General features: G+C 34.7%; 1 protein-coding gene across 2 annotated transcripts in view; it reads right to left on the minus strand.

Moving 5' to 3' along the window:
• The window catches only part of FMN2 (formin 2), a 453,830-nt gene that overhangs the window by 29,708 nt on the left and 406,652 nt on the right, over positions 1-17,470 (minus strand). For both annotated transcript variants that reach the window (XM_044674186.1, XM_044674185.1), the window contains one exon: positions 16,951-17,100. In XM_044674186.1, coding sequence (XP_044530121.1) covers positions 16,951-17,100 — 150 coding nt within the window. The remainder of the gene's footprint in view (positions 1-16,950; positions 17,101-17,470) is intronic.

Here is a 17,470-nt window from a genome sequence, read left to right on the forward strand (position 1 = left end):
AATATATAGTATAGGATCATATCTATAAAGCTGAAAGGAACCTTATAGGTGATCTACTTTCATTTAAAAAATGAGGTCTAAGAGAAGTCAAATACCGGACCAAGGCCACTCAAGCAGTAAGTGGCAGAGCAGAAGTCTGACACTCAGGTCTTGTTATCCCAAACCCAACACTCTCTTACCACCACAGGACTAGTCATCTTTTGTTTTTGAAGTGGACCAATGACATCATGGGGTGATGTCTTGATTTGTACATGAAGTAAATTTAAGTGAAGCACAAAGTTGTTAGCTTTACTCTCTTGTCTAGAGTCATTGATGTCTAGCAGTGAGACAAGAGTCAGGGTGACTGGTGATGGCAATGTGATGCAGTGGATGACCTTGGTATCTTCTACGTCTTATCAAGCTCATTCTAAGAGCTTGCTTCAGTTTACTTCATGGCCACTGGAACACACTGTTGTCATCTGCCCCTTCCAACAGTAAAAGTCTTCAAGTGTCTAGGGTTGGCACCCTTCTAACTTGCTATTTGTCCAAGAGGATACTATAAATTACCAAATGTAATTTCCAAGGAGGCTTATTTTAGTTTGTTCAAGTGATACATCTTTTGAAAAGTTATACTATGTAGTAGATTATTTTTTAAACTCTGTTAAATAGAAATACAGCATTCTATATTGTGTGAAATAAATTTTTAAGGAACCTTGATCCTGGGTATAGAGTCTAGCCCTGGTGTCTCCTGGTATCAGTGTGAGCATTGGCATCAACATGAGTGACAACGTGACAGAGCCAGAGTCAGTGTGAATATCCCTAGTGAATGTGGGAGTGCCAGCAGAATGTTGCCATGGAAGAGCAGATGGCATGACATTTGAAAGCCAGTGGGCAAGGAAGGTTCTTAAAACCAGGTAAGAAGCATGGTCTCTCTCTCAGCTTCTATACCTGCAACTGACGGGGGTGCTGGATATTTGGTTCTCTGAGTTGTCTAGGCACTAGAGTCCTAAGCCAGACAAATGAAGAATCAGTTATAGTTAGGCTGCATTATCTCTTCTCTATCACTTTCTCTCTATTTTTATTAATAAATGTTTATAAATCTGGTGCTGAGCCTTTAGACCAATTTCAATTTGTTACAATGTTATGCAAATATTAATTTAATGAGAAAAGTCTGCTCGCTATATTCTTTGCTCTAGACCAGAAGTGTCAAATCTCTAGCCTGCATCACTCTTAAGTGAAGTAGGATTCAGATTAAAATGTATTTGGGAAATATAACATAAATAAAAGTATAATAAAACTATAATAAAATATAGGTTTTGTTAATTTGTGGTTTTCTAAGCCAATGTGTGTCTTACAGGGATCATTATATATGGTTTAGTGGTTCCCTTTTGTATTTGAGCTTGAAACCACTTCTGTAGATTATTGAATATGAACTCTAACAAAATATTTTATATGTAATAATTTGTGGTATTAAGTAGGCTTATTTAATTGTATTTTATTAGACTATTTTTACCTTTTCCATATATAATTATATGTGTATGAAAGGGTTGAGATATAACATGCATATAATTACATGTATATGAAAGATATAATATAAATTAATAGTTTTATTCTAAACCAAATTCTTCATCTTATAGGTAAAGAAAGGGAAGATAAAGTCAATTGAGGTTCTTATTACCTCTTATCATTTCTACTTCACATACTGATCTTGTTGCTTTCCAATTCATCTTTCTAATCTATCTTCTGTGTGGCTGTCAAAATAAGCTTCCTGAAGCACAGGATTCATCACATCATTTCCTTGTTCAAGAATCTTTTGTTGTTTCCTATAGCCTTAAGAATAAAATTTTAAAACATTCTGATTGGCCTATAAAGAAAGACCATCATGTGTCTTCAGTCTGCTTTTATAGTCTTCTTAAATATACTTTATGTACAAGGTGAACTGGCTTACTTGCTATTCACCAGATTTCATATTCCATTTCCCACCTCTGCACCTTAGCTGTTTCTGTTGCCCGGATACTTCTCCCTGATCACTTTTACCTTTTTGATTCCCTAACTTCTTAAAGACTCAGATTATATACCATCTTCTCAGGGAAGTCTTTTTTGATTCCTTTAATTGTTAAAAATTCTCTTTCTCCTTAAATTATCATGTGTTTAATTATCTGTTAACATGTATCCTAACTGACAGAGCTAAAGCTTTGTTTTTATAGTAACCTTTTTTTTTTTGACCCTCACATTCTATCTTAGAATCAGTACTGTGTGTTAGTTCCAAGGTAGAAGACTGGTAAGGGGTAGGCAATGGGAATTAAGTGACTCACCCAGGAACACAAGCTAAGAAGTATCTGAGGTCAGAATTGAACCCAGGCCTTCCCATATCTGGACCTGGCTCTTAAGCCAGAGAGACAAAGCTGCCTCTTATCTTTATGTCTCTCAATAGCTCTAGCATATTGAATTTTGCAATGGTAGGAACCTGATGAATGGAAATTAAGTGGCTTACCTATGGCCATAAATGATATTTTAATCTAAATCTCCAGACTCTAAATGCAGAGCCCTTTATACTATACAATACTCCCTTCATACTCCAGGAATACAAAAACGGGACAGATTTTTTCCATCATCTTATTTCAATCTCCCATATATTCTACAACAAAATTAGTTTGGATAATGCTGATTCAAACTCACTTAAACTTAAACCCTTAATGAATACATAGTAGTACACATTACCCTTTCACCTAACTATTAATTTGGAGTGAATGTTGACATTTTAATAGTCAGTGAAAACTATGACAGAACCAAATTGATATTCAACTTCGAATTTCCCATTCCTAAGTAGTTACAATCACAAAAATCACAATACATCAATTTAATTGTATTCATCTTCTCCTTTCTGGCAAAAGAATTACAACTGAATATTTATGGCATCTGCTTGCATGGACAATATCTCAAAAGGAATCCACATTGAATCATGCCCATTAAAAAAATAAACACAAAAACACAAAAAACGCCAACAATTTGGTAAACATAATAACTGAATTGCCTTCATCCTTTTCTTTTCTTTTGCTTTTCATGAAAATATTCTGTTATATCCTTTCCATACTTTCACATATATTTTTCACTTATATTTGCATTAAGAGCAAAAATCATTTAAATGTTCACTGATATAAGGCGATGTACTCAGTGTGTGTTTGGAGAGGGGTTAAGGAGGCTGGATACAAACATGATTATGGCCATCCATGCCCTAGTTAGAAAAAATGAGCTGAGCACACTTAAAATTGGAATCCAAATTAAAACAGATTAGATATATAGTAGATAGAGTTGAAAAATTAATATGAGATCTGAAAAAAGGAGAGATTATTTCCAGTTAAGAGAATCAGAGGATTCTTAGAAATAGATACTAAAGCCCCATATGCAAATACTCTGAGTTAAGTACATGTTCCTACCTGGATATAATAAATGTGTAATAAATATTATTGAATAATTGCTTAACTCATAGGAAAGGTAAGGGGTAGAGTTCAAATGAGAAAAGCTTCAATATTATGTAAAAAGATTCATCATCTTTCAAACCTTAATAATCCTCTGTGTAGCAAAAAAACATCCAAAGAACAATGCATATGCATATAAAGGGATGGCTTTCAAAGTTTTCAAGACCAACAACCCCACATACGTACCCCAGAATTAGGTTTCCTACTATTCCCTAACGAAGTCATTACTTTCCCTTTAGACCAACCATACTATTTTAAAAAGACTTAAACCACTGCTTAGGACAAATAGGTAACACAGTATCTAAAGTACTGAGTTTGGAGTTAGGAAGATTCATCTTCTTGAGTTCAAATACTGGCTGAGTAACCCAGGAAAGTAGCTTAAACCTGTTTGCTTCAGTTTCCTCACCTGTAAAACAAACTGGAAAAGGAAATGGCAAACCACTCCAGTATCTTTGCCAAGAAAACCCTAAGTGGAGTCACCAAGACTTAGAACTAAAAAATGATTGAACAACATGGTCAGGGAGGGAAAACTTTGGGACAAAGATGAGGGATCTCCTCAAAGTTAGTTTATAAAGAGCAAAAGATAGTTTATGTACTCAAGTAGAAAAAGAACTCTGGGCTGAAAGAATGTGATTGTAGAGGGATGGCTACTGAAAATTCACTGTAAGTCTCTCTGGAAACAAAGCTCTAGTTTGATAAACACTGCCATAAAAGGAACAATTTAGCACTTTATCTATCTATGCTTCAATTTCTTCTGTAATGGATAAACATCACTATTTTACACAGATCATCCATTAATCATAAGCTAGAATTCACAAAATGCAAAATGCTATACAAACAAAGGTCAGTGTTATGATGAACGCTATTTTCCATTTTGGAAGAAATTCAATTTAAAAGCAACAAATGAACCTAGGGCATATTTATTTTTTTAGTTAGCTTAGGCCAAGGCTATTAACCAAAGAAAGACTTATCTGAGCAAATCTAGGACTTTTCTTAACTGATTAAATTATTATTTACAAGTATTCTCTATCCCATTTACCTCCCCTACACACTTGAGAAGCTTTAAAGTGGCGAAATGGAATTTTATCAATTTTTTCAAAAATATTCACCCTTAGACCATAGGAATTTCCACCTCAAAGGTTAATTTTTTGCAATAATTACAGCTCATAAAGACAAGATTCAGTGTGAATAACTTTCCACTTACTGAAAAGGGATTTATATCAGATTCAACTCTTTAGTTTAGCAAAATGTGTAGTTTCTAACTAAATTAAAATATGTAAGATTCAATTCATTGTTAACAATAATTCATTGCTTCATGTTTAGAAATCAACCTACTTGCCCAAATAAAATCACGGTATATGATTCAAAATGTAGTTAATTTGGGAATATTATTTTTCAAATTCTTATTTTAGCTGTTTTCTTCTAAATAAACAATTATATTTGATATACATATTGATCTTCTCTTTTAAAATGCACTAGAAGACCGAACATAAACTATATGATGATTTATAATTTGGCTGTTTCCCAAAGCTTTCTGGCAAGATAATACACTTTTTGAGATGCTCAAATGGCAGACTAAAATCCCAGGTGCATAAACATTTAGAAAAAGGTGACTAGATAGTTAATCAATATTCATTCTTCATGACATCAGTGTACCATTTTTTCCATGAAAGACAAAGTTGGATATTACTGATTACTACTGCACATCTTAACAATGACAGTAAAGTAAAACTTATTCTTGTTGATATTTAATATTTTGTAATGTTCTGGAGCAGTGGGGGCAGCTAAGTGGCATAGTAGATAAAGCTTTGGGGCTGAAGTCAGGAAGACATGAATTCAAATCTGATCTCAAGACATGACTCTGGACAAATAACTTGACCATGTTTGCCTCATTTTCCTCATCTCTAAAATGATCTAGAAAATGAAATGGCAAACTTCTCCAGTAACTTTGATTAGAAAACCCCTAAAGTTGTCTTGAAGAGTTGGACATAACTGACAAATGACTAACTAAAGGAATAAGTCAAATGAGCTTCATAGTGTTGAACAGATAGAAGAGTCATTGCAACAATAAAGGACAAGAGAACTGGTCTTGGACTTTGATACTTACAAATCATTTGAGTAGGAGTAATTGTATTTTTGGCGATTAAATTTTAAAATTAAATTAAACTTTTGGCAAATTAAATCACAGATGCTATATCAGTAGAAATTTCTACATCAATGCCCTCCCTCAAACACATAGCAAATTTTTAACCCCAAACCTCCAAAGCTACTTGAATAAGGATAAATTCAGATTATCTCTGGGCTGACAGCTATCTGGAGGAAAAAGGCAATCTCAGGTCCAGCCTAGTACTGAAAATCAACTTCTAATTTAGATGACTGGATCTGTGTTAGTGCATATGTCAATGCTTATCACATTTCTAGGAACACCCAACTCTCTAAGTAAATGTTCTTAGGCAAAGAAACGGAGTGAAGGGAACAAAATAGAAAAAAATGTACTGTGAAAATCCAAAGAAGGCTGCTTAATATGATAACCTTTCTCCAAATTATCAAGTAGGTGCATTCTCTCCTAGGAGAGTAATCATAAGGCATGCAAGAAGGCCCAGTGTAGGGTCTGGCTAAAGAGAGATATCATTAGAAGAAATGGGAGCAAATTCTCCCTATGTGGTAAAATATTTCCTGAGCTTTTTCCCATTTGGATATAGTGCTTATTGGCTCTTACTCACTACATCAATGATATGTAGCCTGACTTCCTATTTATTACTTTTGTGTTAGGACTAAATCAAAGTTTCTATTGCCAGAGCAGACCTAATCCAAAGTCACATTTACTTTGCATGCTACTTCCAGGACCTAAACCTCAGTATATCATGGTAATTCTTTTACTCTTCCCTAATTATGTTTATATTATATTTCTAATATTGTCCATTTCAAACTTTTTTCTTTTCTTAAGCCTCCCATACAACATTCCCTTGAAATATTCTCATGGAGGACCTCAAATCATATTTGAAATAGAGATAACTCACAACAAGTACCCTCTTCTTCTTGTATCTTGAAATGTTTTTTCATTATTCTGTATATTATTTCATCCTTTATTCTAATCTTTGATGAAGAGGCATTCCTTCTCACCATTGGTAATATCTCTACTTCTGCACATGCTCCTCTCTCAGGGATCTTCAACATTTCCTTATCTACTAGCCACCTACAAGCAGGCCAATATCACCCAAATTCTTAAAAAAATCCTTCGCTTTATCATACCACTCCCTCAAGATACCATCCTTTACCTCTCATCTCTTTCACAGTCAACTCCAGTGAAAAAAGCTATCTAGATTTTTGCTTCTGTTTCTTCTCCTCTTCTCTATCTCTTATAAAGTAGTTTCACAATTCATAACTCAACTTAAATCATTGTGTCTTAATTATCTTTTTATTACCCCATGCAGTGGGATTTTTTCAGCACTCATTCTTCTTGATCGCCCAGTAATAGTTAATATTATTGACCACTAACTTCTGAGATATTTCCTTCCCTCTGTATTTTCATGGCAGCACTAAATTTTAGTTCTTTTCTACCTTCTTTGGTTGCTCCTTTCCAATTTTTTTTGAAGACTGAAATTCCATCATCAAATCAACAAATTCATCCCTCTAATTATAGATGTAATTTAGACTCTGCCCTGGGCTCTCTTCTAAGCTATATGCTTTTAATTTGTGACCTCATCAATGCTTATGAGTTCAGAGGCAGATGACTCACAGATCCACATATTTATATCTCTATTCAACCACAAGTTCTTTCCTGAGCTCTTATCCTCTATCAGTCCCTCCCCTCCCCTGAGACATTCTCAACTAGATATTTATAAACCTATCAAACTCAATACATTCTGAAAAATAATCAACACATTTTATACCTTCTCCAAAGTTCTCATTTTCTCTCAAAAGTTCCACCATCCTTCTACTTTCTCAGGTTTGCAATTTCAGCCTCATCCTATTATCTTCTTATTCCTACAATTTCTTCATATCCAATCATTAGTGAAGTCTTATCTATTCTGATTTCATTACATCTATGACATCTGTAACCTTTTTACCAGTGACATAGATTCTATCATAGTTCTCCTATGATAGACAATGACAGTAAACACCTAATTGGGTTCCCTGACTCCATTTCCATCCTCTGACCACCAGGACATACTTTATATATAGATAAAAAAGTGATAATCCAAGTAGAAGTCTGATTATCTTATCTAGAATAGGACATACATTTCTCTGTTTGGTATTTTAAGTCCTTCACAATCTGGCTTCAGGCTCCTCTTCACCTTATGACATTTCAACTAGGTAGGTCTACTTGCTGCTCCTTAGAATTTTCCATTCCTTATCTTTGTGCCTTTGCAGGATATATCCCCTGCTCATGAAATGCATCTCTTCTCACATCTATCTTTTATAATCTTTTGCTTCCCTCAGATCTCCTTGAGGACAACTTTTGTGTTTGTATCCCCAGTGCTTAGAACAGGCACATAGTTCAGAGTAGATACTTCATGAATGCATATCTATTGATTGAAGTGCCATACCCTGTAAGAGACCTTTCTTCATCTCCTTGTTGTTTAGGGTCACCTTTCACCTTTGGAAATTTACTTATGTTTATCTCATATGTTTGTATTCGTATTATAGGTACACATTTTGTTTTTCTGAGAGAATTAAGCTCCTTAAGGGTAGTAATTCTTTGTCTTTCGCCTTTGTATTTGTGGCGCTCAAAAGTATACACCACATAGTAGTTTCTTAATAAATGCTTCTAGTGTTAAATGTAGAGTACCTATAATATTCTGAAAATTTTACCCATCACTTATGGTGGCTATTATGCTTTAATTCACCTGCTGCACCCATTAGTAAATTCCTCACAATGCAGCAGTAGGATGTGGCTTGTTCTAGAGAGATTTAATGCCTCTTTTGTGCATGCAATAGCAGTGGCCTCCCAGTATGTTTTCCACTATTTGAAGCATAGCTCTCCAAAGCCAGACTTTAAATTACTCAGCAGCAAGTTTTAAATCATCTAGCTAAGGAATCTGTAGGGAGACATACCAGCCTTTCTCCAGAGAGAGATCAATGAGCTGTGGAGACATGTTGGCCAGGAATCCTCTCTTTCATCTGGATATACAATGTGACACATCAGGTGCCAACTTAGCTGCTATTCTTAGGGGAATAGGGCAACTTTTATAATCAATTGGAGTAGGGGAAAGCTGATGGATTATTTAAAGGATGTTAGGAATTACCTTGGTGGTTAAAATGACAGCAGGAGTGGGTTAAATGAAGTCCTCAAACTTAGCATGATGTTTAAGATATCTGGGATGCTAAGAATTTAACTATAGATCTTTTTCAGGAACAAATAGAAAAAAAACTCATAGGATTTATTTGTCAGCAGTCAAAAGGTATAATAGAGAAAGCATTGCAGCATACATATGTATATTATTAATAGTCAGAAAGCCTAACAGCATTTCTACAGTCAAATATAATACCAATGTTCTGCATTATTTTGGGATTTATATTGAGTGGAACATTCTTTTCATTTTTAAATTTCGGCAGTCTTTAGCTTTTGGAATTGCAAAATTGTAGCTTCCAATATGTCATAAGCATTTGAATTTGAAATGAAAATGTAGTAAGGCTTAAATAAACATTTTAAAGGTCAATAAAATTGAAAAATGGCAAGAAAGCATCTCTGATAAACTGAAAATCAAACAAAATGACCATAGTCCTGTTTTGCAAATCTGAATATCATAGGAATGTGGACATTTAAATTCTAAGTAATTCAAGAATTGAATTTAATAAAGCAAGAGTTTAGTTTTGTTCATAGCTTTTCAAGGTTCTTCATCATCAATCTTTGCTGAGTGTCCCTAGATTGTTGGCACTTCCATTACTGACATGACAAATATCTCCCTCTTCCATGGCTAAAAATTCTTCTCGTGACACAGCAGCTGCCCATGGTTTAAACTTTCATGCATTAGGGAGTCTGATGAGCACAAGCATTAAGCCAGAATAATGATTCAATAAAGAGACTACATGAGTATGAGGCCCAATAACAGCAACCAAAAGACAAAAGGGACTGAGGAAAACAAAGTGCTCTGAGCAGTGAACTGAGAACCTGGACTATTAACAAATAAACTAATGATATATGACAGTTAATTAAAAGCACATGGCATAGCCCTAAGTCAAAGGGAGAAAACCTTATCCCTTTTCCACTTCAAAATATTATTATCTAACCATGATTTTGGCTACCCATGCATCCTCTCTCTCTCAGGTCGAATTTTCTAGAAGCCTGGCAAGTCAAATCAATAGACATTTATTAAGTGTCTATTATGTGCCAGGCAGTATACTAAGTGCTGGGCACACAGAGAAAGGCAAAACAATAGTCCCAGCTCTCAAGGAGTTCATAGTCTAATTGGGGAGACAACAGGAACACAACTATGTAGAAGGTAGATAATACACAACCACAAATACATATGCATACATTTATGTATATGCATACACACATGCATATATATGAGATAAGTTAGAGATAATTATCAGAGGGAATGCACTAGCATTAGTGGGGATCTAGAAAAGCTTCTTGAAGAGGTTGACATTTTAACTGGGACTTCAAGTTTTGAGGCAGACTTGAGGAGAAAGAGAATTCCAGGGATGGAGGACTGCCAATGGAAATGTCTGGAATGAGGAAATAGAATGTTTTGTATGAGGAAAAGCAAAGAAGCCAGTGGAACTGGATTATAGAGTATGGTGGGAGGTTTGGGGAAGGAAGTGTCAGAAGACTGGAAAGGGAGGAGGTATCCAGGTTATGAATGACTTTGAAGGTCAAATAGTGGATTATATATTTAATCCTAAGGGTGTTAGGAAGTCACTGTAGTTTATTGAATGGAGATGGGGGAAGGGAGAGAATATGCTCATGTTCTTAGGGAGACAAATTTGACAGCTGAGTGGAAGATGGATGTAGTGGGAGAGACTTGAAATAGGAAGCCAAAATAGCTGTCTGTTACAGCAGTCTAGGCATGAAGTGATGAAGGCCTGCACCAGATTCATGACAATGTAAGAGGAAAGAGAAGTGGGCATAAGTGAGAAGTGTTACAAAGGCATTGAATTCATTATGTTTTTGAATTATGATTCAACAAGAGGAATAAGGGACAATACCATTGTGTAGTTTGGGGATAATGCCTGGGTACTGTAAAATGATGTTCTTTGTCCTCAAAGTGAATTCCAGGTCTTCAGTATCTCTCTTTGGTCTCTTTTCTCTTCTGGCTTAACTTCTTTCTATTCACTATGTTGGTTATTTAAAGGATACATCCTTCTACCTTAAGTGTCTCATCCTTTGGACTATTTCCTTTATTAATCTGCTCATCCCCAACCATGGATACCGTCTACCATCTACACTTTTCTATTTAGAATTCAAGCAGTATGATGCTGATGCAGGAATTAATATGCCCTATCTGCTGTGAATTAATGTCATCATATTTCAGCAAACTATCCTTGAGTGCCAACCCTGAATTTCCACCACGCCACTAGACATTTCCACCTGACTGTCCTTCGGGCAATTGAAGTTTAGCACTGTCATAACTAAATAACTCTTCTTTCTCATAGATGATCTTTCACCTAAATTTACTATAGCTATTGATAGTATCACCATTGTCTCAGTCAACCATGATCAAAAAGCCTGTTGCCTTTGAATTTTCCATTCCCTTACTCATCCTTCTTTATCAGTCATTGGCCAAATTTTCATTTTCCTTTCTCCCTTTTATATTATTTTGAACCCTCCCTCTTGCCCCATTCAGTGCTTCAATTCCCTTTTCCTGAATTATTATACTAGCTTCTTAAGTCTCTTTCTCTTTCAATCCATCTTTCATATTGTTGCCAAAGGGATCTTTTCATTTGATCACTTTTTAAGCAATGTCACGACTTATAAAGTACATTTTCCATGATCTGTCTCTGATCCTCCAAGAAAAGAGTGATATTCTCCTTTTAAAATCTTTCAAGCCATTCTTTCTAACTTCTTTTCATTCATTTATTTTCTAAATTTTATTTTATTTAATTTTATACATGTTCCATCTTGCTACTAGGGTTAAACACCTTCAGAAGTATTTGTGTCTTTAAAAATTAATTCTTCATTTGAGGCCTAGTACATTACCTTCTACTTAGAAGGTAATTTAAGAGGGATTTAGTGAATTGAAAGGTGAAATGTAAAATTGTCAACCTAATAGAATGTTTATACACCTATATGTATACATACTTACACACACACACACACACACACACACACACACACACACACATATATATATATATATATATATATATATATATAGGCCATATCACATGTGTTATTATTTCAATAAATGTGCTTTTAGCTAAGATTTTCAAGAATGACCTTATATAGAGGACTTTTAAATCTATACTCAATTACTATTTAACAAATAAAAATATCTAGATCTAAGATTAATAGTATAATGTCTTTGCCAACACATTTATCAATTATTACTTTCTTTGGCTAATATAACATTATTTCATGCTCTTCCAAGCACAGGCTGTGCAGAAATATACTGAGTGTAGGGGGACTGGGTGTGAGGCAGGAGGCCAGCCAAGGACAAAAAAAATTAAAAAAAAAATCTGTGAATAATCTTCACTGAGATCATTGAAAGTTGACTTTTTATGACTTTGATCCATTCTTGTGACTAAAAGTATATATTCTGAGGATTCTGCNCTCTCTCTTTCTCTCTCTCTCTCTCTCTCTCTCTCTTTCTCTCTTTTATTTCCCTCTTATCTCTAACATCTCTAACTATCGTAATTTCCTCTTAGAAAGTGAAATATTGTGTGTACCTTTAGCTAGAAGATCTTTAGAGGTATGAGCTGGTTATGTTAAATGATTCATTGGGGAGGCTAGTCTCCCTAAGAATCACAAGGGGGATTGTGAAAGGGAATTCTTTATTCTCTTTGTCTATTTTAGCTAATCAAATAAAGAACTTAAAGTACCCATATTTAACACTTTGTTGGCCATCAAGTAAGAAAATTCACAAGTCATTTACTTAGAGAGCTCTACCCTTTTATCTCTGTCAGAAATTTGTGAATCCTTTGATAAGAGTTTAAACCCTCAGAGGATGAGAGGTTGATCCTACAGACACTGCCCCTCTGAGCAATGCTAGGCAATTTAGAAGCTGTGATTGGCCTCTATGAAAAGGGGAAGGGACAGGAAGTGATATGGAAGAAGGACTATAAAAAGTCCAGAACTTCCTGTCCTTGGCACTTCTCCTTTGGACTTCTTTGGAGGACTTCTCTTTTGGACTTGTTCTCGGGACTTCTGGCTTGGAAAGATTCCTCCCTTGGTGGCTTTGTGAGGAGACCTTCTCTGCTCATTGGCCCTTTGGTGGGAAACTCCCTTCAGCTTGAGTTCTTTGGAGAGACTTTTTTCCTTGGATTTTGCATCAGCTTGCTGGTGAGTGACTCGAACTTCAATGTAAAGATTGGAACTTTGTTGGGGAATGAGCTAAATTTCATTGGATCAGCATTTGGGGTAAGCTAGGCAACTCCTTATCTCTTTCCCTCCTACATTTCACACTTCAACTCTTTTTCTTCCTCGTTATAAATAAAAGCTGCTAACAGTTTTTTTCTGGCTTAAGAATAATATTTTGAATTTGACAAATACAGCATTGAATTTATAATTCTCTTATTTAGTCAAAATCCCAATTTAATGCTTACAGCTTCAATTATAGTATATTGCTTAAATTCCAAAATTACAGTACTTACTTTGTAGGTAGAATGATCATCATACTCATGGGTGATTCAGGAAGTATTTATCATACTGTGCCACAATAGTCATTTTAGATATTTGAATAGTCTTTTAGATAACTGTTCGTGACATTACCAATTTTACTTTGTCTTTCTACATTACATAAGTTCCTTGAAACATTCACTGAGCTATGAAAAAAAGTCTCCTTTTCTACTTTAATGCATCTTTGAGTAGTGTTAAATAGCAGAATCTAGTGATCATTTTCAGTTTTCATCAAGTCATTCTGGTATGATTGGAGAGGCAGACAAAAGACCACATTACTAAAAAACTCCTTTCCACACCCTACCTTGGTGCCTCAACTACTTACTGTTAGCAGAACTCCTTAAAAACATTCCAAAATTTTTTCTTCAACTGAATTAAAACACCATGGTATCCAACTGGAAACTTATGAATTAACACCTATTACTGTACCACATTCAGTAAAGAATGAATTCATCTAAATTTGGGAAAGAATCAACTAAATATTATTGAGCATATACCACTTAAAATGCTATACCCTTGTTTTTACATGCATTATGTAAGAATAATAAAATATGTATATGTACTTATTACAGCTATATACAGAAGGATAACAACAATAAATAATAGCAATAAAGTCAGCAACATAGAGTTCAAAAGGATATATGAAAGCAAACTGGACATTTCTGTCACTATCTTTTTCAAATTAATCTAATCTTAAACTAGGCAACAAATCATGGCAATTTATGCTTTTTGTAGTTGTATTTGTTCCTGTTTGTATATGAATAGTTCAATTTTGTTGATTGTTACTAAATTTGGAATAATATTTTCAAATAGTTAATAATGTATTCCACATTTATCTTATAAAATCATTTTGATTTCACTAAAACATTACTGGAAATCCTTTACAACATTTAAAATACCCAATAAGCATAAAATCATGAAGAAAACACAAAAGATGAACAGATTAAATAATAATTCTTCCAGTCTCTCTTCCAAGTAGGTTTTTAATACTGTAAAAGACTCTAGCACTGTGTATTGAATGATGATACTACTATTTGATTTTCAACATGATAGTTTCAACATTTTGTGTAGGTTATCTTCTCTCTATTTACACAGTGAGCATCTTAGTTTAGACCATCATCTTGACTCAGTTGATCTTCTTGAAACTACTTACTCTATCATATCCATTACTTGGCTGCTAATGTGATTTTCCTAAAACATGTAGTCTTCCCTCTTGCTTCCAAGACCAAATATTAAGTCTTTTGTTTGGAATTAAAACTTGTCATATCATGACTCCCTCCTACCTTTCTAGCTGCCTTGCATCTCTTCAAAAAGTTGCCATATTGGGCTAATTATTATTCCTCTATCTCCTGTCTTCTGTCCCTAGACATTTTCACTGGCCTCCTTCTAAACTTCTACCCCCTAATTTCTCAGGTTTCTTTCAAGGATCATCTCATCTTAGTCAACATACAGTTCTATACACAATGACAGAAACTTGACAAGTGTCCCCAGAAAGGTCCAGGGAATTAAGAGCTTTACAGAAATGTTCTTTAGTTGTCAAATACAAAAAACCCCACATTTGTGAAGCTTGCATAAAAGAGAAACATTTTGGAAAAATCTAACATTAATCATATGGTTTTCCTTCCTACAGAAGGTTGTTAATAACAGGGCCAGAATCAGCAACATATTGCAAAGAATGGGGTCAGAGAGCAGGTAACAAACATTTATTAAGTACCCACTATGTGTCAGGCAACATGCTAAGTGCATTAAATTGCTAAATATTTTCTCATTTGATCCTCAAGACAATCCTGAGAGGTGCTATTATTATCCCCATTTTATAGCTGAGGAACTGAAGCAGGCAAAACTTAAGTGATTTGCTCAGGGCTGCATAGTTAGTAAATATCTGAGGCCAAAAGTCAACAAGCAGAGCCATATTCCCCCAATTTTCTACTTTCTCCTGCCTGGATCAAACTAACGTTATTAGGAAAAACTCCCAGGAAATCTGCAGTTCAAGGAGATTAAAAAATAGGAACTGAAAAGCCTGTGGCAATCTTGTTAGTATGCCAAACCCAGACAGAAGCATTCAAAAAAATCAGTTAAAGAAAAATAGTAATTGTGCAATTTAAGGAAAGTTGGCTCTAGGTATATCGATGTCATAAGATTTCATAAAATATTGGACTATTATTGACAGATAACATCATGTTTAGAGTTCTTTCTAATGAAGCACATGTTATGCATGAATTATAGCTAGTACTGAGAAGCTTTTGTCTAGAACATTTGGGATTCTCTGTCATTCCCAAGAAATGGGCACTAAGCTGACAGTAACATTATAGAAGAAATATAAGTAACTATTTCTATGCTTTAATTTCAAGGAAATACTGAACAAGACAAAAACAAGAAGAAGAAAAACAAACCTCCCCCCACCCCAAATCATACTTCTATCCTCTAGCTAATATCTGAAATTCTACCATAAAACCTAATTTCTTTAGCTTCAGATTTTGATTCTTCTTAAAACACAAATTTTCCGGTTTCATCTCTACAGTAGTCCAATTAGTTTTCCCAACTATCCCCAGTTAAGACCCCAAGGTCCTTAAGCCTTGATTGTGCTCATTCCTTACCTCTGCCTCTTAGCATCCCTAGCTTCCTTCAAGACAGAACTAACTTGTCTTCTCCTAATGAGAATTTTACAAATCCTGCCACATATTAGTGTTTTTCCCTCCTCAAATGATCTTATCTATTACATGTTAGAAAAATTAGAAATTACAGAAATTACAAAAATGCATCAGAGTACAAGATTCTTTCTATAATGGAAATTGTTTCCACTGGTGGAAAGTGATGTCTTAGTCTTTCAACAAATCTAAGTGAATGATTATTGCTTCAAGCAAGCAAAGCATTGAGGAATTTTGTAGTACTGATGAACAATGTCCTTTGGGATGCTGCAAATTTTCTAGAGATTTCAGGCAAAGGCACTGTTGGTAAAGAGTTGTTAGAAAGCACACTAAATGCTTTAGTATTTTGGTTTGGTTGTGTGGGGCGTATTAGGTTTTCCTTGTTTCTTCCCACAAGACAGTTATTTCTGGATATAACACTTAGGAGGTCTAGGTTTCTTCATGACTCAATATTGAATAAGACTGCATGTGAACAGAAGGCTCTTCAGTGATTTCATAAACCTATTGATCTGTATTTTATTTAATATACTCATACAGAACCCCCATAAAGTTATTCTAAGAAATATTGTTTAGAATAAAAAGGTATTGATATTATAAAATGATTGCTCAATGATGCTTTTAATGATCTTCAGACTAATTTTGAAATGTAAACTTAGATGATGGTAGTGTCAGAGCAAAAAGTGGCAGATAATGTACCTAAAGTAAGTCTCTCTGTATTGCTTTAGAGTGAACTGAGCTTATTTCCCAATATGAAATTCCTTTGGTGCTTTTCATCTAAACTTGATTCTTTCTCAAAACTACTTTATTATAGGGACATTTTTCCCACAGACTATTATCCAGGCCCATCTTCATTTCAACTACTCTAGAGCAGCATCTGAACTTTTCCTATCCCCTGGCCTTCTTGATCTCTAACTTTTGGCAGTTCTCAGCAGCCCTTGTAGGTTAACCCTTGTAAAGAATCATTCAGTTTTTGACCCTATAAAAGCTGGCAAACTTAGTGATGTCACACCTAATAAAACACCAGTTTTAAAATGCCTTTGTTCAAATGAAAACAACCCACCTCTCTTGGAGAATAAGTTTGTTCTCTTTTTTCCAGAAATCTTTAAAGTCAGAGCTGAATTCATGCCAAAGGCTGAAGAAAACATGTGGGGACACTTCCTTCTCTCCCATTTTTGGTTTCATGAAGAAATAGGCCGTAGTTTCCAAAAAACTGTCAAAAAACACATACACATATTTTACACACAAAAAGTAGCAACATTTCTATTACTTTTCAATATGAAGTATTCTTTCTTCATCCAGACACTGATTTCATTCATGCACAATTTTTGCCACCAAAAAACTAAAACATTTTAAACATCAACAGTAGCTCTCCTACATTTTGATGTCAGAAACTTGGATAAAAGCAATAGGTGATAACCTCAAAGCTTCTCCGATATCCTGACAACTATATGAAAATTTCAAAATAATTGTTAATGTAAAACTTGAAAAAGTATTCTAGTTTTAAGATCTAAAGTCAACTTGAGAAAAAGGAACACTTTTCCCCTCTCCATACAATTCCCCAAATCAATATAATTATGGAC

This window comes from Gracilinanus agilis, chromosome 4 (genome assembly GCF_016433145.1).
Source record: "Gracilinanus agilis isolate LMUSP501 chromosome 4, AgileGrace, whole genome shotgun sequence".
In the NCBI taxonomy this organism is placed as follows: domain Eukaryota; kingdom Metazoa; phylum Chordata; class Mammalia; order Didelphimorphia; family Didelphidae; genus Gracilinanus; species Gracilinanus agilis.